Source organism: Callospermophilus lateralis, chromosome 19, assembly GCF_048772815.1.
Source record: "Callospermophilus lateralis isolate mCalLat2 chromosome 19, mCalLat2.hap1, whole genome shotgun sequence".
In the NCBI taxonomy this organism is placed as follows: domain Eukaryota; kingdom Metazoa; phylum Chordata; class Mammalia; order Rodentia; family Sciuridae; genus Callospermophilus; species Callospermophilus lateralis.
The window spans coordinates 7031769-7054976 of NC_135323.1; the positions used below are offsets into that span (position 1 = coordinate 7031769).

The following is a 23208-nucleotide window of genomic DNA, read 5'->3' on the forward strand; positions in this document are numbered from 1 at the left end:
ACATGCATCCAGGCAAGTGCTCTACCACTGAGCTCCATCCAAGCCCTGTCATTTTCAAAGTAGGAAGCCACATCTCTGGCCAGCTTGGAATCCACAGATCTGCAGTTATCAGCCATGGGCAAGCCCTCTGATATTCTTCCTCTTGATTACTCAGATATTATGACTTTTAAATTTTTTTCCGGCTAACCTCTCTGGGAAAATTCTGTTTGCACAGTGTGCCAGGATAGCACCAAAGGGCTAGTGTCACATGTTCTTTTTTTTATTTGAGCCTAAATAAAGTTGGGAACATCCTCTCCAGTTCCCACTTTTATTCATCCTCTATTTTAACTTTTAAAAAATTTTTCATTTTAAAGAAATATAGAAATAAAAACAGAAAAAGAATGGCCCATAAATTCAGTGCAAAGAGAGATATTCATATGGATACCATGAGACACAGACCACTCTGGGAGGAGGGACATATTTCTAAAATAAGTTCAAAGTGCTGGAGGAAGGGAGCCTGTGGCCCCAGCTTCAGGGTCCCCATACCTGGAGGTCACACTGCAATCCACATCTATATACAGGGTCATAGGTTGCCTTACCATGGGACTTATCACCCAGAAGGGAGTGGCTATCCCAGCCTGGCTGAGGTGGGTGAGGGGATAGTGGTGTGCTCAGAGCTGCGAGCTGTGCCAGGATACCTGGGTCACATAAATTTGGAGCTTGAAAGCTACTGTTTCTGGGCATGGGGCTCAGTGGGCCAATGCTGGGAAGAGGAAGACACACTTAAGCTCTCAGAAGACAGCAGGAAACATAAGTGTACAAGGACAGGTCTCACATGGTGTGGCATGATTGTTTTAAGGCTATATTTCCAGAGAGGAGCTGAGTGAAACTAGGTGCCCAGGAGTTACCCCTGTTCTCTGTGTGACACCTACCCAGGGTCTGTATAGCACCTATCCACAATGCTTGCTCCCCACCTCCCCCCCCCCCCAGTAAACATTCACTGTGGCAAACACACACACACATTCACAGCTTCAGGAAGCCCAAGTTCACGTCCTTGCCACTGTGCATGGATAGGTTTTGCCGCTTCACCTGCTGCTGGGGAGCACTGCTCCCTGCGGGGGTTGGGGGATGACACTGTAAACATGATTTCTTGGCCTGATGGTGGCAAGGCTGTGTATCTGAGTTGCTGCCCAGAGACAGCACTGAGGTAGAAAGGGGAGGGCCCCCTGAGCCACTGTCCACTGAGTTTGTGGGACTTGCGCTGCTCACGGAGGAGTACCCTGAGGTTGTGACGTCCTTGCCAGGACCCCTCCTGCTATGGAGAAGAGGCCTGGGCCCTAGGGCTGGAGGTGTCTGAGTGCCAGGCACCTGGTGTCCCTTGTCCTCCTGGCAGGTCTCCTCATCACTTGATTCCTGGCAGCAGTGCTGTTCTGGGTTCAGGTACACCACGGTGACATCAAGGACACCACTGGGAGCTGTCACTGTGGGAAATGTTGGGGAGGGGGAGAGAGGTCATACCTCAGCCTGAGCATCAGGGGTAACCCAGCAGCCCAGGCTTCAGCTCCTTGCCAAGACAGTTTAAAACATCGTCTTCCAGGACAAATGTCCCCTACCTGGCTATAGTTCCTTATATGGCTTAGGTGAGAGCTGAAGGTGACATGCTTTTCTTAAGCTGGGAGGGCAGTGGAAAGTGACAAATTGGCCAGCTAACCACTCAGTCCACCAACAGACATAGATGCAATAGAAACCCTTGTAGGCTGGGCTGGGGACAGGACCTTCTGTGGCCTGCTGAGGGGGCTTGCATACACCACATAGACACATCTCAATGTGCAAGAAAGAGCTTACCAGGACTCCAGAGAGGGTGTCTATTTGCCCCTGCCCTAGCAAGGTCCTGGAGCAGCACAGACCCTGCTGGAGCTGGATACAGAACTTGTCTAAATCATCTCCAGGCCTGTTGGCAAGGCCCAACCCCACCCCTGACTCTACTCTCAGGCTTTTCTGTAGTCAGATATGGTAGGAGGTGGTGCTAGAGGCCCTCAGTGTGGGTGGCCTCCCACCTGATGATCCTCTGCATAGCATGGCCACACACTCACCGTCACCCTCCTTCTCTCCTTCACTCTCCTGATCACCCTCATAACCAGAGCAGCAGTCCAGGCTCCAGTCGAGGAAACTGCCCAGCAGCGTCTCTTCCTGGCTGGACAGCTCTGCAGTAGGGGTGGTGACAAAGCTGCCTCTGTCCTCCTGGAGGCTGTTCTCTCGCTTCCTGCAAAGTGGGAAAAATCCAGAAGGCTCTGGTCACAGGCAGCCCATCTGGAGGTCCCGCCTGGTCCTCAGCCCCTGCCTCAATTACCTGCATGTCCCTGGGCCCTCACCTTGTGCTCTGAAAGAGCAGGTGTAAGCCATGGGGGAAGGATGATTGGACCAAAAACTGGGCCCAAGTCTGGGTGTAAACCCAGATTCATCCGGGCTGGCTATGGGGACCTGGGCCAACTACTTGGCCCCTCTGGAGACTGGCAGGATGATGCAACCCTCCAGGGAGCTAGTTATATAAGACATGGGTAGTGCCTGGCCTGGCACTGTGCAAAGACAACATGGACAGCCTGTCTTTGGGCAGTGCCAGCATGTTGCCCACCTGGGGTCAGCTGGAAGCTGGAATGTAGGCCTGTCCCTGGGAGATGCTGTCACACTGCTGAGCCTTTCTATTTCCTGACCTTGGGCTGCCTGTGGAGGGTCTCTCCCATTAGACTGAGGGGGCTCCAGGGAGCCTCTGGGAAACAGGTTTGACACAGTGTGGTTGGGCACATGGCAGGGGCCAGGGACCCCACCCATCAAGGCACAGATGCACGTGTCTGTTGGGCTTTCCCCATGGTGACCCCATCCCTGGACAGTTAGGGTGCCATCAGCAGAGTAAAATGTAATTGGCAGCCCTCTCAGGAGGACCGAGGTCTCCTGTACTCAGCACAGTAGAAGGTGGTCTGGTGCATTTCATGGAGGAAGCACCAGGACCAGGGGCTTAGCCTGTTTCTAGATCAACTATTTCCTTAGGGTTCCCCAAAGATTAGGGCTCTATAACCAGGGACCCACTTTCTATAGAACTGTCATGGAGGTGGCCCAACCTGGCCCTGTGTTGTGACAGGGATAACCCAGCTACTCAGTGCCTGCCTTCAGGAAGCTCAGGGGGCACATGGAACAGAGGAGTTATAAAGGTAGGGCTGACAGAGAGGGTCACACTTATCTGGGCTTTGCGGGACCAACAGGAGTTCTTAAGGTGGGCAAGGTAGGGAGGGGAGGTACAGCTACAGCATTAAAAGAGAAACAGGAATAAATACGAATATACACAAAGAGGGAGGGGACAAAGGGAGGAAGGCTAGCGATAAGATATAATAATCAGATTATGACCCTAATGTAGGGATACATCATAAAGCAGAGAAGCCCAGGCTGGCACATGACATATAGGCAGGGCCCGGACCCAGGCGGGATCAAGCGTGCTCAGGACCATCTGCCCCCAAGGGAGCCAGGAAAGAGAGGCAGCCAAGCTCAGAAGCAGGCCCAAGGGCAGACTTCCTGGGTTCAAGGCAGGTTCTTTCTACATGAGATCTGTTGCTGCTCCACAAGTCTCAAAAGCCCCTCGGACAGCTGCATCATCAGTGAGGGAATTCAGAGCTGGTGTGCAAGGGCCAGCCTTTCATCATAAGACCTGAACCAGGGCCAGACTCACCGTTTGGTTCTCCTTCCAGAGGGAGAATTGAGGAAGGCATGGATTTCTCCTGTGCTAAGGAAAGACGGGGGCTCTGGACTCTCCTGCTTCACTCCTAAGGCCACACACAACTGACTGTGGCTCAGCACCTGAGGGGAGGCCAGAATCAGTGAGGGAAGCCACCTAAGGTGAGACTGAGGCAGGGCAGATAAGCCCACCCACCCAGCACCCTATAGACACCCAGGCCGGGGTGAGGCAGCACCTCTTCCTGGCTGACTTCTTCATAGCGCTTGTCCTCAAATCGCTGCTTCACAGCAGTCAGAGAGACTTGTCTGTAGTCCTTGGGGGCATCATCATGGAAGCTAGAAACAGGGACATGGAGGAGGACCCATGAGGACCTAGCCCCAGTTTTAGTCTAACTCTCTGAACTGGAGGGGACAACAAGCTTTTGACACCAGCCCAGTGGTATCAGTGCAGTCACCTTGGAAAAGCTCTTGGTAATACCTCAAATGGTTAAGCACAGTTTCCACAAGTCCCCGTGTTTCACCCAAAAGAATCAAGCACTGCCACACAAGAACTTGCAAAATGTGTTCACAGCAGCACTGTTCACAATGGGCAGAGGTAGAAATAACAAAAGTACCATCAGTGTATGAATGGGTAGACAAAAAGCGATCCATCCATACGGTGGAATTTTATTCAGGCACAAAAAGAAATGGAAGCACTGGGGAGTGGTTTTGTGTGCCTGCTACAGTATCAGAGGCTTGGGAGGCAGGAGGATTGCAAGTTTGAGGCCAGCTTCAGCAATTAGTGACATCCTGTCTCAAAATTTCAAAAACTAATAATAAAAGGAGGGATGGGGATGTGGCTCAGTGGTAGAGCACTTGCCTAGCATGGATGAAGCCCTGGGTTCACTCCCCAATACTGAAAAAAAAAAAAAAGGAAAGAAGATTAAGAAAAGAAAAAACAAATAAATCACCAACACAAGCCTGGAAAACAGCATGGTCACTGTGAGGAGCCAGATAGAAGAGGCTGCCTGTGCGCAGGGCAGGGTCGCATCACACAGAACATCCAGAATGGGCAGATCCATAGAGGGAGGGAACAGACAGTACTGCCAGGGGCTGAGGGAGTTGAAAGAATTGAAGGGTTAGAGGTAAAGGGTCAGAGTGTTTTCTTGGTGCAGAGGTGGGGCGGGGGTGATGAAAATGTTCTAAAATTGATAGACGTGATGGTTGTGTGGACTCTGTGAGTATACCTCAGATTAAGTTGTCCAGTAAAAAAAAATTTAGGGGCTGAGGCTGTAGCTCTTGCCTAGCATGTATGAGACATTGGATTCAATCCTCCCCACCACATAAAAATAAACAAGTAAAATAAAGGTGGGCTATCCATCTATAACTACAAAAACATTTTCAGCTGGGTAGAGTGGCATACACCTGTGATCCCAGTGGCTCAGAAGGCTGAGGCAGGAGGATTGCAAGTTCAAGGCCAGCTTCAACAACTTAGTGAGATTCTGAGCAACTTAGCAAGACCCTGTCTCAAAACAGTCTGAGGTTATGGCTCAGTGGTCAAGCACCTGGGTTCAATGCCTGGTACAAAAAAAAAAAAAAAAAAAATTAAATTTATAAATAAATGTTTCCAATTGAACCAGTTTGAAAAGCAAAATAAAAAAGCAAAATAGACTGAGGGTATAGCTCAATGGTTGGTTATGTGCTTATCATGTGTGAGGCACTGAGTTCAATCACCAAAAAAAAAAAAAAAACAACATCAACAAAAGCTCCTGTGTGGGGAAAGGAACGAACACAGCCCAGCAACACCTTCTGGGCTACTGCTGGGTAATGATTTGTGCTCCCAGTAGAGCAAGGGGAGGTCGGAGAGTCAGCCTGGCTCCTCATCCATCAGTTGTGGGTTCTGTCAAAACAGGGTGGGCCAAAGCACATGCAAAACCCTGAGAAATGCCCCTGAGAATGAAATACAGTGGGGAGAGAGGAGAAAGGGCAGGAGGGCAGAAAATGGCTGGTCAGAGAGACTGGGAGCTGCTCTGCAGAGTTCTGATCTCATCCTGGAAGAGCGCAGGTGAGGCTCTGGATTGGTACAGCAGAGAGGACATGTTATTGAGAGATGGCTAGGGGAGTGACCAAGGTTCCTGAGAAGACCTAAACCCAAGGTGCTCGAGTGTATGTGGAAAATGTGCCAGACCACAGAGCTCCTAGGTGACAGGGAGGAAGCAGACACAAAAGCAGGCTGATCCTGGCCTCAGCTAGGAGACTGGGCTTGGTCCACTAAGCACAAATGCAACCTACAGGAAGAACATATCCAGAGAGGAGACCAGCCAGCTCAGACACACTGGCAGTCGGGGGCCCAGGGTCGAGTTTAGGTGAGGTCTGAATCTGGTTAAGTCTCCCAGAGGAGAAAATCTGAGGAGTAGGTGAAAGACAAAGGACTCCAAGGAAGGGCAGCACAAGGAACAAGCGGACCTACAGAGTGGGAGGACAAAGTCCCAAAGTGCTGATGAGAAGGGGGCGGGGGAGTCCCAGGCGGCGCACACTCAATGCACGGGTCTGCAACTCTCCACTCAAGCCAGCAGAACCACTGGTTGGCACATGCCCTAACATGGCTCCCCTCTGCCTAAGACCTGGATGCCCATAGGTCCCAGAATGCTTACTTTAGGGGAAGCCTGGCCCTTGTCTAAACATCACCCTGCCCCAGCCCCTGCCTGTTTGCTTTCTCTTCAGGGTCCATCACCATCAGACATCCTGTATAGCCCATGCTGCTCTAGCCTCTCCCCCAGCACCTGGCCTGCCAGGGGGCACCATGGACTGCATGGAGCAGACTGTCAGTGGACCAGTGAGGCTGAGGGAAGTGCCCAGAGAAGATGCAGGTGCACAGATGGGGAGGCAGCAGGGCAGTGGGTCTGAAGTGCAGGTGGGGGCAATAGGTCAGAGCAGAGTGGAGACAGGCACAGATGGGACTGGTGGTCAGGAGCCCTTGTCTGCTGGCTCCCTGTTCCTCCATAAGACAGAGGATTTATCTAATGAAGAATGTGTGAAATAAGCAGCACACAAGGCTGGGATTTTAAAACATTAACTCTGAGAAAGACTTTTCTTGCAAGAAACTCATTGTAGGAAGCTCTGTGGGTTGACTGATAGCTGTCACATGAAGAAGCCAAGGCCTTGATAGTACAAGAGCGCCACCCCTGCTCTGGCAAAGTCTGGATGGAGGCCTTGTTTCCTCATAGACTCACCACTTTTTATGAAGGCTCAGGACACAGGGAATGAGATCTTCAAAGGAGAACCCAGTGAGGTCACACAACTGACTGGTCCAGGGCTGTGCTGGGGAGGAGAGCAGGCTGGGAATGAGACTGACATCTGCCACTCCCACCCCACACCCTGCCATTATATTGTAGAGATTCCTGGAGCTCAGGATTGCAGTCCCTTTAAAATGACTTTGATAAGACCCCATATAGACTATCAACTTTCAAAAATCTGAGAAATACTTAAGCTAAAACAATGCTTCCCTTCCCACCCTGAGCTGCCTCTGGTCCTTCTCCAGGATGGACGGGTAATACTTTTTTCTCTTTGGTCCCCCCACCCCAATCCTTACTCTGCCTGTGCATTAGTCTGGCCAGGAGCAGGGCTGCAGAGGCTAGGCAGGCTGGGGCGTAGGCAGACAGGCTGGTATGTAGCAGAGAGAGTTCACAGAGGAAGCTGCACAGGTGCTGGGTTCTGGGTGCCACAGGAACCAGCGTCAGCAGGACCTCTTTGTAATCAACCACGGTGGGGATCTAGACAGAAATGAGGTGGGTGTGGGACCCAGGGTAGCAAGGCACCTTCTGGGCCCACGGGGACTTTCCAGAGCAGGAAAGCTGATGGATGACTTCCACCTGCCCACTCCCAGGACCTCAAGCATGGTTGCAACTTTGATTCAACAGGAAAAAGAAACCCCACTTACCCTAATCTTCCCTTCCAGGGTGGAGATGATTTCTCCCATCATCCTCACCAAGTCCTCATACTTGTACGTGTTGTCTGTGAGCCACACAGCCTCACGGATAGTCAGGATCTCCTTGCTGATGAACCTGGGATGTGGAGATGGGGTCACAGCCCTAAGCCCACTTCCCAAGGCAGGGGTGTGGCTGGGCTGAGGAGGGCCGAAGGCTCTAGGAGATCTCAAGGTAGGGAAAACATGATGGCTTTGGGTTTTGATGACAAAAGGAGGCTCCACAATGGATCCAGCTGCCTATAGCTGAGAAGGAGCCTTAAGGAGGGGATAGTCAGAAGGTACTAGAAAGAGGGATTTGGGCACAAATATCTCTACAGATGGCCTCCATGAGTGATGTCATCATCCACCTGTCTTAACAACCTTAGCAGGGAGGATTTGCCCTACTTTTCTTTCCTTTGCAGTTTGGAACTGAACCCAGGGCCTCATGCATGCTAGGCAAGCACACTACCACTGAACAATACCCTCTGCCCCATCTTTTGTCAGTGTCTATCAGGTGACTATAAAGAATTTAAACCTATGGGGCTGAGGTTGTGGCTCAGTGGTAGCGTGCTTGCCTAGCATGCATGAGGCACTGGGTGCGATTCTCAGGACGAAATACAAATAAACAAAGTAAAGGTCCATCAACAACTAAAAAATATTAAAAAAATAAAAAAGAATTTAAACCTAGAAGGTTGGGGAGCCACAAAATCAGAAGTTGGAGGCAAAGGGCCAGAAGTAGCATCCGGCCATAGAATGCCGACTGTCCCTGAGGCAGGCGGGCACCCCATTCTTTACGGTCCACCAGCACTGACTCTCAGGAATCACACTGCTCCAACAGCTCTGAAGGCACTGTCCTGAGAGCGTCGACATGGCCCAGTCTTTGCGCTGCTCCATCCAGAGATGGCAGTTTGCACATTTATCACTGGCTTGACAGGGAGGATAAGGGTATATGCTGCCAGAGCGAAGGGCATAGGTGCCAAAAGGAGGGATGCAAGTGGGCTGATGAGAGCCCTGCACTTGGTTCATGCTGGGGACAGCAGGTGCCACGCAGAGCAGAGCTGTTACATCTTGGCCCTCAGAACCTTTTTAAGCAGATATTACTGCTTGTCTATCATCCAACAACTTTTATTTTAGATTTCAATGAGATGACTGTGTCATTAGATCCAGGGAGGCAGTGGCTCCACCAGTTCAGCATCTCTGGTCAGAAGACCCAGGAAGTTGGAGTCAGGTCCAACAGAACATTTGTAGAGGGCCCTGGATGGGATATACTAGTGTCTGCTCACTAATCCTGAAGCCTATGTTCCCTCCTTCTGTGGCAATATGATCCTGCTCCAAGCTGACAGTTCCCATCATGAATAGATGTGGCTATGTGACTAAGCTGGATAGAAAGATAGACAAGCTATGGGGATCATGGGGACAAAGGCAGCCCTTAGAAGTAGTGACAGAGAACAAGATAAGAGCTAGGGTTCCTCAATAACCTCATGAAACCAATCCACCCCAGAGACCCTGGACCCTTTGAGGTTACCATGCAAAAGAGGAATGAGCTATGCGCAGTGGCGCACGCCTGTAATCCCAGAAACTTGGGAGGCTGAGAAAGGAGGATTGCAAATTCAAACCCAGCTTCAGCAACTTAGTGAGGTGCTAAGCAACTCAGGGATATCCTGTCTCTAATAAAATATAAAAAAGGGCAGGGGATGCAGCCCTGTGGTTAAACATCCCTAGGTTCAATCCCTGGTACCAAAAAAAAAAAAAAAAAAAAAAAAGAGAGAGAGAGAGAGAAATGAATCTCTGCTCTTAACATTATTGCTAAGTGCAGCCAAACCTGTCCCTTAACTACCAGGCCTGACTGACAAGGACAGTGGCCCTGGAATGTACTTCTAGTGACTGGAGGAAATGCCAGGGATGGTGAATTTAGGAAAACAAGAAAATGCAAAATGCATTGTGAGACTGGCTTCCTACATTGCTTCCAGTGACAAAACCAGGGTGATCAGGCATCAGTTAAAAACAGATAGGTCTGGGTGAAATGTAAAGTGGTCCAATTTAAAAAGCTGGAGCTGCCAGTGGGTAGGCTGCTGTGTTTGGATGCCCTAATACTGAATAATGTCCACAAGGTGGAACTGGGCTTTACCAAGGTGTCACTGGGGAACTTAAGACCCTCTCACCCCAGGACTGTGGAAAACTCTGACCATACAGACTTAAGAACTAGATCTCAGAGTTGTGTTCTTCCCATGAACTCTGAAGATGTGAGGGTAAGGAGAGTCAACTATACCTTCCCTGACACCACTGCCTTCAGAAGCTGGGGAAGCCTGGTCCAGGCTGTGCCTGCTGGAGTCCACACTCTGGGTCCCGAGACCATGTGCTGGGATGCTCATGCCCTACACAGTGGCAACCACATGCCAAGGGTCAATTCCATTGTCCCTGTGTGTGGAGGACACCTAGCCTGGATGCCCCATTTTGGGACTCATTTCCTTTAAGAACCAGCCATCAGCACAGAAATGATAGGCACTCCCTGAGTCTAGTAAGGGCCAACACATACACATACCAGCTCTGCCACGGAATGAATGGGCTTCTTACCGGGTACAGATGACCATGCAGGCAATGCCCAGCAGCTGGAGTTTGTACCGGGGTACTAGCCTCCTCCGCAGGTAGCGGTCCACACACTCTACTGCCAGGTGGAGGCAAAGACTCGTGAAGTCCTTCATGGTGGCAACTTCTACCAGCCAGTCAATCAGAATGTACCTGTGGAGAGAGAGCCACTCTTGAAAACTAGGACAAGCTTCCCTACATGTCCCAACTCCAATTTCTGCATAAGCAATTGAGCTGGCAATTTGTAGAATCACTGGTATACCCAGGAACCCAGGCTAGAGACACCATGTCCCAGGGGAGACTCCATAGGTACCAGCTCCACAGCCGTTCCTAAAGGCTGGCAAGCTCCAACATCTCTGCAACCTGCCCCCACCTCCAGGCATGCACATTCCTGGTGCTATTAATACAAGTGTTTGGGGGCCTTTTCCTAGATTAGAGTCAGTCCTCACATGTTTGTGGTACTGGAGGAGACTGACCCTTGCAGGTAAGGGGGCCAAGTAGGGTAGTCTAGGGCTGGGGTTGGATCACTGCTCTCAGAACCAGAGAAAAGTTACTCAAAGGTGGAAGAACTTTGGCTCTTCTAGGCATCCAAACTCAGCCAACCAGTTTATTTATAATAATGCTCTGCAAGGGATGGAAGAGCCAGGAATGCCCCTAAAGCAAGAGCAACTGGTAACTTCATGAATCATCTGGAAACCCTGATGGATGCCCAAGGGATGACAGACACTGTTCCTCTCCACCAGGGGAGTAAACCCAGGGACCAGGGTCACAATCACGAGAATCCTGCAAGGATATCTGAACAAGGTCAATTCCTTTCTGAATGAAGGAGACACTGTCTTAAAGCAGAGTGAGCCAAACCAACAGAAAGCAAAAGAGAATGACGAACACCAGTGGAGACAGAAGGGGCAGGGTTCCAAGGTCAGCCCTGAAGCATCTTCAGATGTTGAAGGAAGGAGGGGGAGATGGGCTGAGGTACCAAAAGGTTCAGTTGGGAGATTGGATAAGCCTCTATTTCCTCCCAGAAGGAAGAGCACGCAAGGGTCAGGTGTCCTGGTTTAAGCCAGCCAGGCCTGAATAGGACTAGGAAGCCCCCTGAGCAGATGGACTTGAGGAACTTAACAGCTTGACTTCTAAGCCTGGCACAGTGGCACACGCTGCTCATTGTAGCTACCCTGGAGGCAGAGTCTGGAAGACTTCAAGTTTGAGGTTAACTGGGGCAACTTAAGAAGTCACTGCCTCAAAATAAAAAATAAAAGTGGTAAACAGTCCCCTGAGTTTAATCTCCAATACTGGGGAAAGGGGAGAATCTGATTTCTAAAACAGATCACTGGATTATACACTTTAAAATGATTAATTAGTAGCTGGGTTTGCTGGTGTACACCTGTAATCCTAGCAATCCTGAAGGCTGAGGCAGGAAGATCACAAGTCTGAGGCCAACCTGGGCAACTTAGGAGACCCTGTCCAAAATTTTTAAAAGGGCTGGGGATGTAGCTCAGTGGTAAAGTGCCCCTGGTTTCTATCCCCAGTACTGCAAATAGAGTGAGTTAAATTCATATCAATCTCCCACCCCACGTACACATAAAATGAGTATCAACAGTTTTAAAAAAAGACAAAGAAACAGACTGGGATTAGAAGGCATTAGCCACATATTTTTCCTAACAGGAGGAGAAATGAGCTGAGAGAGAAGTGGGTGGAGGGTGGTGGAGCAACCATGGTCCCAGAAAGCAAAGGCATTCCAATTGGATGCCATTAATGGGGGAGAGGAGTGCGCTGCATCTCTGAGGCTGTGTGTTTGTGCCCAGATGAGTGTGCATGTGTGTGAGACATCAAGCCTCTCCAGGGAAGGGATGATCATTTTAAAAATAAATGTTTGTTGAGCACTTACTATATGGGTAGTGTCTCCTAGACAGAGCCAGAAGCTGCCCATTATAAATTCAAAATGTATTTGAAATCTTATGCACAAACTTAAAAAATCATTCATTTTTCATTTGACCCTCTAACATATTCTGTGATTCAGTACACAAGAGTGTCATTGCCCTCCTGGGAGGCCTGCTAGAGGTAAACTATGCTGGGTGTTGTTGCCACTCTCCTAGGGGCACAGCTCCCTGGGTCCAGGCTGGCTTGGTCAGCTACCAAGTTTCACAAAACATAATAATGCTTAGAAAGATGAGCTATGACAAAAAGTTCGTAGGGGCTGGGGCTATGGGTCAGCGGTAACTTGTCATACACAAGGAATGGGAGCCAATGGGAATTTTGGTTTTAGAAACTCCCATCATTTTTGAGAGATGTTTAAAGTGGTTGGACATATTCTGTGGCTTACAAAAGATAACTGGAAAGAGTGGAGTAGGATATTTTCTCAAAGTGGAGTAGGACTCTTTCTCCAAGACCCAGAGAGCTGAAGCATTACTGCTTTTAGAGCATGGGCACATGCACACGAATGTGGGGAGGGGTTCCTGGTTGGCTGGTAACTGAACATCATGCTGCCCTGTGACAGGTGACTTGGTTATTTCTCTGCCACTGGATCATGCATGCCTCACCTCATTGTGTCGTTGAGTCCCTTCTGCACGGAGAAGACCTGTTGCTTACTGATGGCTTGAGAGGCCTGGAACAGCTGGCTGACGATCTCACTACAGGTTTTAGCTTCTAGTCCAAGTTGGCTTCCATTAGCACAGGCTTTGGCTAACGCTAGCTGAGGACCAGAAGACAAGTCCAACGTGAGCAGGAGGTGCTCCACACCCAGGCTCACGCCTTTCTGGCAGAAAACACAGGTGTGACTGCTGCCTACTTAAGACTGCTCACCCTGGGACAGTATGATAAGATCTTTAGTGTCGCTCTTTTTGGGACAGGTGATACAGCACATGATGAGAACTTTAAGCGGAAGAGAGGATGGACGTGTGAGTCGCCTTCCCTCTCCAGGGCAGGCCCTCGCCAGCTAGTCTCCTGCCTACATTCTTTGTGAGAAGCTTCTGTTCACAGGTATGAAAATCAGTATACCAGGGGGGATGTACTGCAAGATGGCAAGACCCAACTGGGGTCTCAAACAATCTGGCTCTATAACCTGGGTCTGTGTGTGACCTTAGGTAAACTGGGAGACTCCCTGCACCTTGGTTTCTTCTTTCATGAAATGGTACATTAACAGTCTGGGTCAGCACTCAGCATGTAACCACCCAACACCCACGAAGACCTCAGATAGTCACCATCAACTATTTTTATACATTTCCTTCTAGATTTTTCTAGGCATTTTTAACAGTATATAAGTGCAATTGTGACCAGGGCACACATACATACATTTTATTTTTTCTTGGCCCACTAATAATGACATGCTTCCTTGTGTTATTCAACTCCAGGCATATCCACTTCTTTCATTTAGAGTATTTTAACATATTTCTTTGAGGAACTTGTGGTTCCTCACTGGTGAATCCACAGGAGCAGCTATAACCTTTTGCTCCACCTGTTCTCTGATGAAAGGCCTGTGCTGATTTCATACCACTCATAGGAGCACTTACTTTATCTCATCTTCATGAAAAGTGATATTGCTAAAAGTATCTATTTCTGGGAGTTACTAGCTAGCCACTCAAAAACACACAGAAAAATAAATACAATTTGCTAATACAATCAGCACAAGTTCTTTCATTTAAAGATGCACTCATTTGACTAGCAGCAAGTTTAACAGTTGTTCCACTTTTTATCTGGTTGTGTTTGTCTCCTCTCAAAAATCCACTGAGCCCTCAGAATATCCACAGGGTCTTACTACTCTTATTGATTACCCTGAGCTTCTGTAGAATTACATTTCTTATAAATCTTTTGACTACCTCTTTGGACATGAACACTGCAACATTCTATGATACATCAGCCTGGGCCATCTGTGGATTTGTGACTTCTTTCCTAGGGTTTGAATGTAGATGACAGTACCATCCAGCTGATGGAGTGATAAGAAAAAGCTTCTACCTGCTTGGCAAGGGGAAACTTTCTTCAGTTTGTCCTAAAATGACTTCTTTATAGCTGCAACCGGAGAGTCTGGAGAATACCAACTACAAACCCTTGACTTCCTAGCTGAATAACTTAAGCAGGGCTAGGTGCTCAAAAGATTAGGAAAGAACTCCACACACCCTCTGCTCTCAGGTGGCCTCAGCCTGCACTGTCAAGGTTAAGTATTATCTATGGGATGACCTCCAGGAGGGAATGGTATGAATTTTCATAGGTGTAGTCCACCAACATTTAAAATTAAGAGGCTAGCAGGAATGTGGCAACTGTAATCACAACGACCCAGGGGGCTGAGGCAAGAGGATAGCATGTTTGAGACCACCCTAGGCAAAATTTTGCCTCAAAAAAAAAAAAAAAAATTTTTTAAATCTTTTTTTAACTGTTAATGAACCTTTATTTATTTTACTTTTTAAATTTATTTGTATCTGGTGTTGAGAATTGAACCCAGTGTGTCACGCATGCTAGGCAAGCGCGCTACCACTGAGCCACAGCTCCAGCCCCATATACATATATTTTTTGTACCAGGGATTGAACACTGAGCCCCATCCCTGGCCCTTTGTATTTTGAGACAGGATCTCACTAAGTTGCTTAAGGCCACACTAAGTTGCTGAAGCTGATCCTTCTGCCTCAGTCTCCCAAATCACAGGGATTACAGGGTGTGCCACCATGTCCAGTTTTAAAATAAAAAAATTTTTAAGAAGGTGGGAGGGTAGTTCAGTGATAGAGTGCTTAGCCTGAGAGACAAGGGTGGAGACAGCAGAGATTGAATGAAGCATTTCTGAGCTCTCTCCCTGTGTGCCCAAGAGCTAACCTCCTGAAACACTAGGCTTCAGGACCAATCTTACTGTATCCCTCAGTCTCCGTGTAAAGCCCAGGCAGTCCTGCCCCAAACACATAAAGGGAAAGGCCAGTACTCCATGTCACCTGCGCTTCCCAGCAGCCTTTGGCAGCATAGTCTCTGAGTTTCCGGAAGCTGTGGAGGCATCGTCCAGGATCTGACATCTGTCAACAGGAAAAAGTTGCCTTTATACAGTTGTGTCTTGGTAGCTGACCCATGGGTTCTTAGATGTCTCCTCCCTCACCCCTGGTCCCCACTGTGCTGGCTTCCCAGCCTTTTATCCCCAAATGAAGGTGGTTGTCTTTGGAGGTACTGAGAGCAGATTGCTACTTAGCAGCTCCTGGTGGCCAAGAGGCCAGAAGCTATTAAAGCAACTTCTTTTGTCCATTAGAACCGAGTCCAAGGGCCAGTTTGGGGAATGCCTCTGGCCAACAGGACTCTTCCTTTTCTCAGACGTGGGTCCACTCACATCCATCCTTCTGTCACTCTCCCAGAGGAGGTACGAGCTGGCCAAACACCCCTGATGAGCAGACTCTTCAAACAGGTGACGGGCCTGCTTTTTTTTCTCTTCATCCTGGAGTAAGCCAAGCACAACTGGTTCTTTTCTCATTAATCTACCAGTCACCTTCTTCCCCTCCATGCACCTAAGCTATCACACTCTTGAGATAACTCAAGGGTTGACTAAATCAGGGTAGAAATGATTCTCTAAAGATATACCACTTGACAACCAAGAAGTACAGACTTGGAGCTCTGGCCTTGCTTTTCCTGGAGGAGGTTTCTGTGTGGGTTTGGCCTGCAGGCTCCCTGACTCAGCTCTGGGACACCCAAGGCCCTTCACACTGTTGCCAAAGAAAATGTTCTGTACCGCCTGGATAGTAGTGTTGGTGGCTCCTCACTTACTCTCAGCATCCCTCCCAGATGCTTTACTAGAAGCATCACCTTCTCTAAATCTGATGCAAAGGGGGCTAATGAGCACAAAGCCTATTAAACTTTAAGAGTATAGAGGTCTGGGTGAGCACTGAGGCTCACCAGTGGAAGAACTCCACCTGCTCAAGTCCTGCCCATGTCTGCTCACCTGTGCCACTTACCCACCATAGGCATTTGATTCTCACAGGCCCCTAGGAGCCCGATCATACAACAGGATCCACTGCCCAGCCCCATGTAGCCTTTCAGGGCCAGGCTTGGCTTTTGCAATGACCTTGGATGCCCCCTTCTGCTACTTTTCATATACTTCCTGGATCCTGGACAAGGATTTGACAAACAAAGCAAAGTCCAAGGGCAGCAAACAACTGGACTAACCTCGAAAAGATTTAGCACTCTTCCCAAGCAATGCAGTATGGACGCTCTGTGAGTCTTGAAAGTAAAAAAAGAAGGAGGAGAAAGAAGTATAATTCCTCACAAAGAGAACTGCCAGGGGGCTATCCTTCCCAGCCCTGCCACAGCCCCCTCTTCATACAGAGGACCACGCCCCAGTTCTAATCTTTAACTCTGGCTGCTTCAGGCAGTCTTGATCCCGTGTTTCCAGCTGCCAACACTTCCACCAAGACAGACCCTGCTGTCCACCCCTGGCCTTCACACCTCCTCTCCCATGGTCAGTTCAAGTCACAGCCCCCTTACCTGCACTGAATTTTCTATACCTCTACTTCCCTTAGGTCCCGACTTTACATGGCCTACAGTATCTACCTCTGGGTTTTCCTGTGTCCTAGGACCCTGCAGGTGGAGCCCCTTGCCAGAACTTACTCTCTGCAGCTGGCACTCTGCCCTGAGACTCTCATGGACCACAGCCTTGCAGCAGCTTCCAGACACCGACCATGGCGGGCGGATGAAGAGCCAGATAAAGGGCATAGCACTCACGTTCAGTCGCTCTGCCAGGCTGAAGAAGCGAGAGGCCTTCAGGCCATTCACTTCTGCACGGGCCTCATCAGACACAGACACTGTCAAACAGAGAAGAGCCCAGGCTGTCACTGAGGGGAATGGAATAAGAAAGTTCTCCAGTCCTTCTGGAAAGTCTAAAAGCTCAAGCCCACTGCAGTGCAAAGTAGCTGGTGTTTTAGGAGAGATGAGGCCTCTAGGAAGGGGGCTCCATCCTCTTTTTCCCCTGCTTTGTTCAGTTCTAGGATGGGTAAGATGGTCTTGGTGATCTCAGGACCTTGCTGGAAGCCTGGACTCTAATGACGAGGGAAAGTGTGCCCCAGAGGTTTCAGCCCCATGCTCCCTCCCTAACCTCTTGCTTATGGGTTGTGGGGATGGGTTCTTTTCAGGGTGAGAATATTCTAACATTACAGTAGCAATGTTTGCACAACTCTGTGAATATACTTAAAAAACAAAACAAAACACTGAATTATATACTGTAGGTGCACAATTCTGGGAACTGCTCTATGACAGGAAGGTGGGGGCAGGACTTTGCCTCTCCTGAGCCTGGAGGAGGGCAATGCTCTTGGGCTCCATCAGTCACCACAGTCCTGTCAGCTGGCCAAGGACAGGGATTATCTTTGCAAAACACCATGTCTTTTAGAAGCAGGAGTATGTTGGGCTATGTCTCAATCATTATGTCTTTTGGAAGCTGGGATAGCCGACTGGGATCCCTCCTTGGGGCATATGAGTTCCAGTAGATTAGCAAGAAGTGGCATAAGAGAAGCCTCACCAAGGCCTTTTTTTTTTTTTTTTTTTAAAGCCAAGGTCTTTAAGAAGCACTGGGCCTTCAGAGGCAAAGGAATCCTAGCACAAGGCTAGGCAGGTCTGAGCTGCCTCCAGCATGGAACCATGGCTGCCCATGTTACTGAGACCCTGTGGAAGCAGGCACACTGATCTCTCCCTGACATTTTACAAAGGATGGCCAAGGAGAGAAACTATATCCACACATGGACTGGTGGGGTGGAGGAAGCCCAGGAAAGGCTAATTTCTCCAAGCAGCTTCCATCCTAAAGTTCTACTCAAAATCATTCTTTTTTGGTACGGGGGATTGAACTCAAGGACACTTGACCCTGGGCCACATTTCCAGACCTTTTTTACATTTTATTTAGAGACAGGGTCTCACTGAGTTGCTTAGGGCCTCACTAAGTTGCTGAGACTGGCTTTGAACTAGTAATCCTCTTGCCACCTGAGCCACTGGGATTACAGGCGTGTGAGGTATGTGGTTCAAAGTCATTTTTTAAAAATCTTTACTTTTTAGTTGTAGTTGGACAATACCTTTATTTTATTTATTTTTATGAGGTGCTGAGGATTAAACCCAGGGCCTCGCATGTGCTAGGTGAGCACTCTACTGCTAAGCTATATCCCTAGCCCTCAAAGTCATTTTTTAAAAAATTTTTCTTAGTTGTAGATGAACACAATGACTTTATTTGTTTATTTTTATGTAGTGCTGAGGATCGAACCTGGTGCCTCATACATGCTAGGCAAGCGCTCTACCACTGAGCAACAACCCCAGCCCTCAAAGTCATTCTTTGCTGACAAAAATTCAAGGGTTTTGGGCTGGGGTTGTGGCTCAGTGAGTTCAATCCTCAGCACCACATAAAAATGAATAAACAAAATAAAGATATCAAAAAAAATTTAAGGGGTTTGCTAAAACAAGAGATTCTTGGGGTTGGGGTTGTGACTCAGTGGTAGAGCATGTGTGAGGCACTGGGTTTGATTCTCAGCACTGCATATAAAATAAAATAAATAAAATAAAGGTCCATCAACACTAAAAAAGAAAAAAATCAATAAATAAATTTCAAAAAAAAGAGAGAAGAAATTCTTAGAACCTAAGTTAAAGTATCAATGGTTCCTCACAGGGCAGCTCTGGGCACAAGCTACTAAGAAGAGATAGTAAGGCAGACCATCAGATACAGCAAGAAGAGCGACTAAACAATTTCACTAAGAATGTCTTTTGACTGAAGGCTCGTATTTATCTAAGTGCCAACACTGGGTGGGGGCAGGACTTACAGCCTTCATTGTAGAGGTAAGCTATGCCCAACTTCACAGCAGCTTCAAAGTTTCCCTTTTCAGCAGCCCTAGAACATTAAGAACAAAGAACACAAGACTTTAAAGCCACAAAGGTGATATACTATCACAGCATTTGAAGCTGGGATACTTGCTTTCCGAACTGAATTTTTAATGTAATATAGTCAAATAGCAATTACCATTACATGCCATAATGTGGATAAACATTAAACATCATGCTCAGTGAAAAGTTAGTCACAAAAGACCACATATTTTATGGTTCCATTTGTATGAAATGTCCTGAATAGGCAAATCCATAGATGGAAAATAGATTAGGGGTTGTCTAGGATTTGAGGGGTTGTCAGAAAAGGGGGAATGACTGCTAACAAGTATAATTGGGGAGGTACTGGGTGCTTACTCACTGAGCTACATCCTCAGCCCCTTTGTATTTTGAGACAGGGTCTTGCTAAGTTGCTTAGAACCTAACTAAATTGCTGAGGCTGGCCTTGGACTCTCCTGCCTAAGCCTCCTAAGTGCTTGAGATTAAAGGTGTGTACCACTGCACCTGGCTTCTGGGTTTGTTCTTTTTCTGCAGTACAGGGAATCACACACACTAGGCAAGTGCTCTACAAATTAACCACACCACCAACCCTTTTTAAGTTTTGAGGCAGACTCTCACTAAATTATCCAGGCTGTCCTTGAATTTGTCATCCTCTTGCCTCAGACCCCTGGGGTTGCTAGGATTATAGATATGCACCATTATGCCTAGCTTTCAGTTTATTAATTGAGGAGGATCAAGCTGAGCCACCTGGTTCCAAGGGCAACCTCTGACACCATTATAGTGTTCTTGGATGGTGGGCCTGGTTGCTAATTCCTGGGCTCACAACTCTAGCAGATGGGATGGATCAACCAGTGAGTGAAATTCAATAGGACTGAAATCACATGGTTTTGAACAAAGGAAAAGGCTGAGTATTACTTCCATAGACAGGTGATTCATGTCTGAGTAACATGGCAAGTGGTCCCTGCCCCAGGGGGACCCTCTGGAAGCACAGCAGACATGAAGGATGAGCAATGAAGTGGCCTGCTGGAAGTGGTATGGCTCAATGGGTGAGATCAGCAGCTCTGTGTCATTCCTTGGGACATGAGGCAATAGTCAGGGGAAGACAGCAACAGGAAAATAGTTTCTGAATCATGTCTTGGGACACAGGCGGCAAATCAAGAGGAGCAAAGGCAGGAGGAGATTAAGCCATCCATTTTCAGGGTGCAGAGATACCTTTCAAAGAGCTTCAGGTTCTTTGGAGAAGGCCACAGCTCCTGGAAGCTGGCACATGCCCATACGCTGGCATGGTTGTCCACCAAGTACTTGAGATGGGAGTGTACCTGCAGAGCAACAGAAGCAGGGGGAATTACCGAGTGGCTCCCCAACAGCTCTGCTCCTGAAGACTCTTGAAGACAGGACACAGACATAAGGTGTCCTGTCTCCTTCCTGTCCCAAGCAGTAAGGGATCCAGTCTCTGTGTAAAAATTATGTTGCTTTGCATGGAAAATAAAGCCCTAAATGAGTTTCTTTGAAGTTCTAAGGGGAGAGGTACAATGGCCCAGGAAGGGAAGACCAAACACCTAGATTAAGAAAGAAGGAATGCACTTCTGCAAGGGTCTATACCTGAAAGTGACTAAAGGACCGCAAGCAAGACAAAAAAAAAAAAAAAAAAAAATCTGTTTTACATGGCTTAAAGATTGGCCGCAGAGTCTCAAGGAAAAGACTGACAACCTCAGGTAGAACCCAGAGCTTTCAGGCAGGAAATACCGAGGCCAAGCGCCTGAGCACAGGTGAGCAAATTAAATGCTAAAGTCTCTACTACTGTTGAGAATACAGTACACCATGGGTTCCCCAGGTATATTATAACCACAGTAGAGATGGTTTTTGGAATCAGAAAATGGGTTATTGGCATTTTCCTGCCAATTTGTTGTATACTCTAGGACAAGTCATGCAAAGTGTGATTGCAGTTCAAAAATACCTTCTACAGTTTACTTCAGCATTACATGTTAGGATTTATCTTCAAGAACATATTTTTATCCTTATTTTTGGGGGAGTGGGGATACCAGGGATTTAATCCAGGGGTGCTTTAGCCCTTTTTATTTTTTATTTTGAGACAGGATCTTGCTAAGTTGCTTAGAGCCTCACTAAGTTGCCGAGAGACTGGCCTTGAACTTGCAATCCTCCTGTCTCAGCCTTCCAAGTCATTGTGATTATAGGCATTGCCACAATACTCAGTTTATTTTTATCCTTTTTAATACAATCTTATTTCTTTCTTTTTTTTTTAAATGCCTAATTTTTCTTTTATTTATTTATTTATTTATTTTTTAGTTATTGGCGGACACAACATCTTTGTTTGTATGTGGTGCTGAGAATCGAACCCGGGCCGCACGCATGCCAGGCGAGCGCGCTACCGCTTGAGCCACATCCCCAGCCCCACAATCTTATTTCTTAAGAGACCTAAATTTTACTGCCAAAGAGCGGTACTTTCTCAGTTGAAATATACATTGCAATAAATGGAGTCAAACCTTAGTGTACTATTTCTCCAAATGGAATGTCCCCAAACATCTATTAGTGCTATCACTCTTGTTTCCTTTGCTCCCTTTTGTAGCCAGAGTTTTATTCTGACATTTAAGAACACGAGGCATTGAGGTGGGTTGTAATCAGATGTGGTATGATTGGTATTGCTTTAATTTGGTGACTTACAGCTCGGACTGCAAGGATGTCCCCAACAGAAAGCCATTTCAGGATGTGAAAGAGCACATCTTCCGGGAGATTCAAGATGGTTAGATTTTGGGGTCGCCTTCTTATTCTTCTTTTGGTAGGATAACAAAAACACTTGGCACACCTACAGTGGATCACTTAAGGAAAAAAAATATATACATAAGTCTTGATGAGTGAAAAGTTATATCTGAAGATAATTTAATAGTTTCTGTTTCTGTATCACAAAATAAGGAACTGACTAGTCCTAAATTTAGATTAAATAGTTGGATATCTTTGCTTTTATTAGTTCATGTGATTAAAAAATATAACATTCAATAAGGATTTGTGGGTTTGGGCACTCTGGTTTTGGACCCTAAATTAGGAGGGTCAGCCCTGAAAGGAAGCAAAGGACTTGTAAACCAGGCAGGTCCCTGTCCAAGCCTCAGTTTTGCAGATGTCAGAGCTGCCCTGTCAAAACCCTAGTGTCCACCTCTGGGAAATGGGGAGTTGACAGCTATTCAATGAGGTTGTGCAAATCCAACACAAGACCTTGATTGGCACATATGCATACATTAAAGATGAGATATGCAGTCTGCCAGATGAGTTCTTTTCTCCCTCTTCCTACAGTGGGTCATTCCAACTCCTACGCCAGCAACCCCTTCCTCATTCTAGGCAGATGGCTTTACTCCTTCTTTTGGAGGAAAATGTAAGCCCTTAGGAACCTCAACATCCTACTTCCCCTGTCTTTCCACCCATCCCTCCTCTATCCCCCAAGGAAAGAAACTGCTTCTGCCTCTGTGAATCAGAACTTTTCTTATGAATGCCCACTCCATCTTTTGACCTGGATCTTCCAGTAAGCAAGTAAACGGTACTGCAAAAGCCAAATGTACACCCAAGGAGACTAGTTCCCAAAGATTACTCAGATTTTACCATTAAAGTCTCCTCATTCATTTGTTCTAGAACACACACTTATTAGAAATGTTTAATCACCACTATAAAAACAACTGAGACCGCGGCTCGGCTTGACCGAGCTCTTCACGCGCACCAGGAGCCGTGGCGCCTGGGCCCAGAAGAGGGTCCGCAGGTGCGCGGACAGAGCCTTAGGCGGGCGTGGGCTGCGAGGATCGCAGTGTCCCCGTTACTCCCTCCACAGGTTTGGGACTCTACAGAGATGAAATCGCAGTTTACTCTGCGAAAAACGCAAATAGTAGCCCAGGAGGAACAGAGCCGGGAAACGCCGCCGCGAGAAGCGCGGGCGCGGAGTGGGTATTTAAACCGCGCATCCAAGTACGCGGTCGGGCTCAGGCTGGGGGCTCCCGCCGGCCTTGCTGCGGTGGATCACGCGCCCGCCTCCGGTGACAGGCGCCCGAGTACCCAGCCGCCTGCTCCGCGCCAGCCAGCCGCCCGCACTTACCACCGCCGCTCCCCATCGCCGAGCTCGAGCCGATACCGCCCGAGCCCGCCCGCGAGCGCGCCAGCGCCCGGCTAGCGT

General features: G+C 48.0%; 1 protein-coding gene across 3 annotated transcripts; it reads right to left on the reverse strand.

Annotated features, from left to right (window-relative positions):
• Positions 1-1002: 1002 nt before the first annotated feature.
• Ccnf (cyclin F) lies at positions 1003-23150 on the reverse strand. 3 transcript variants are annotated; one of them, XM_076840206.1, is made up of 17 exons: positions 23131-23150; positions 21720-21874; positions 20250-20356; positions 18980-19047; positions 16797-16990; positions 16356-16409; positions 15526-15630; positions 15143-15220; positions 12772-12923; positions 10223-10387; positions 7622-7745; positions 7274-7454; positions 6915-7002; positions 3939-4038; positions 3698-3825; positions 2073-2242; positions 1003-1460 (listed from the first exon to the last, which is right to left on the reverse strand). In XM_076840206.1, the coding sequence occupies exons 1-17, from the start codon at positions 23144-23146 to the stop codon at positions 1003-1005; spliced, it is 2343 nt and encodes a 780-aa protein (XP_076696321.1). In that variant the 5' UTR covers positions 23147-23150. The 3 variants fall into 3 exon arrangements, with proteins under 3 accessions (XP_076696321.1, XP_076696322.1, XP_076696320.1); XM_076840207.1 differs by having other exon boundaries at positions 23134-23146; XM_076840205.1 differs by having other exon boundaries at positions 23110-23146.
• Between the last annotated feature and the right edge of the window lie 58 nt (positions 23151-23208).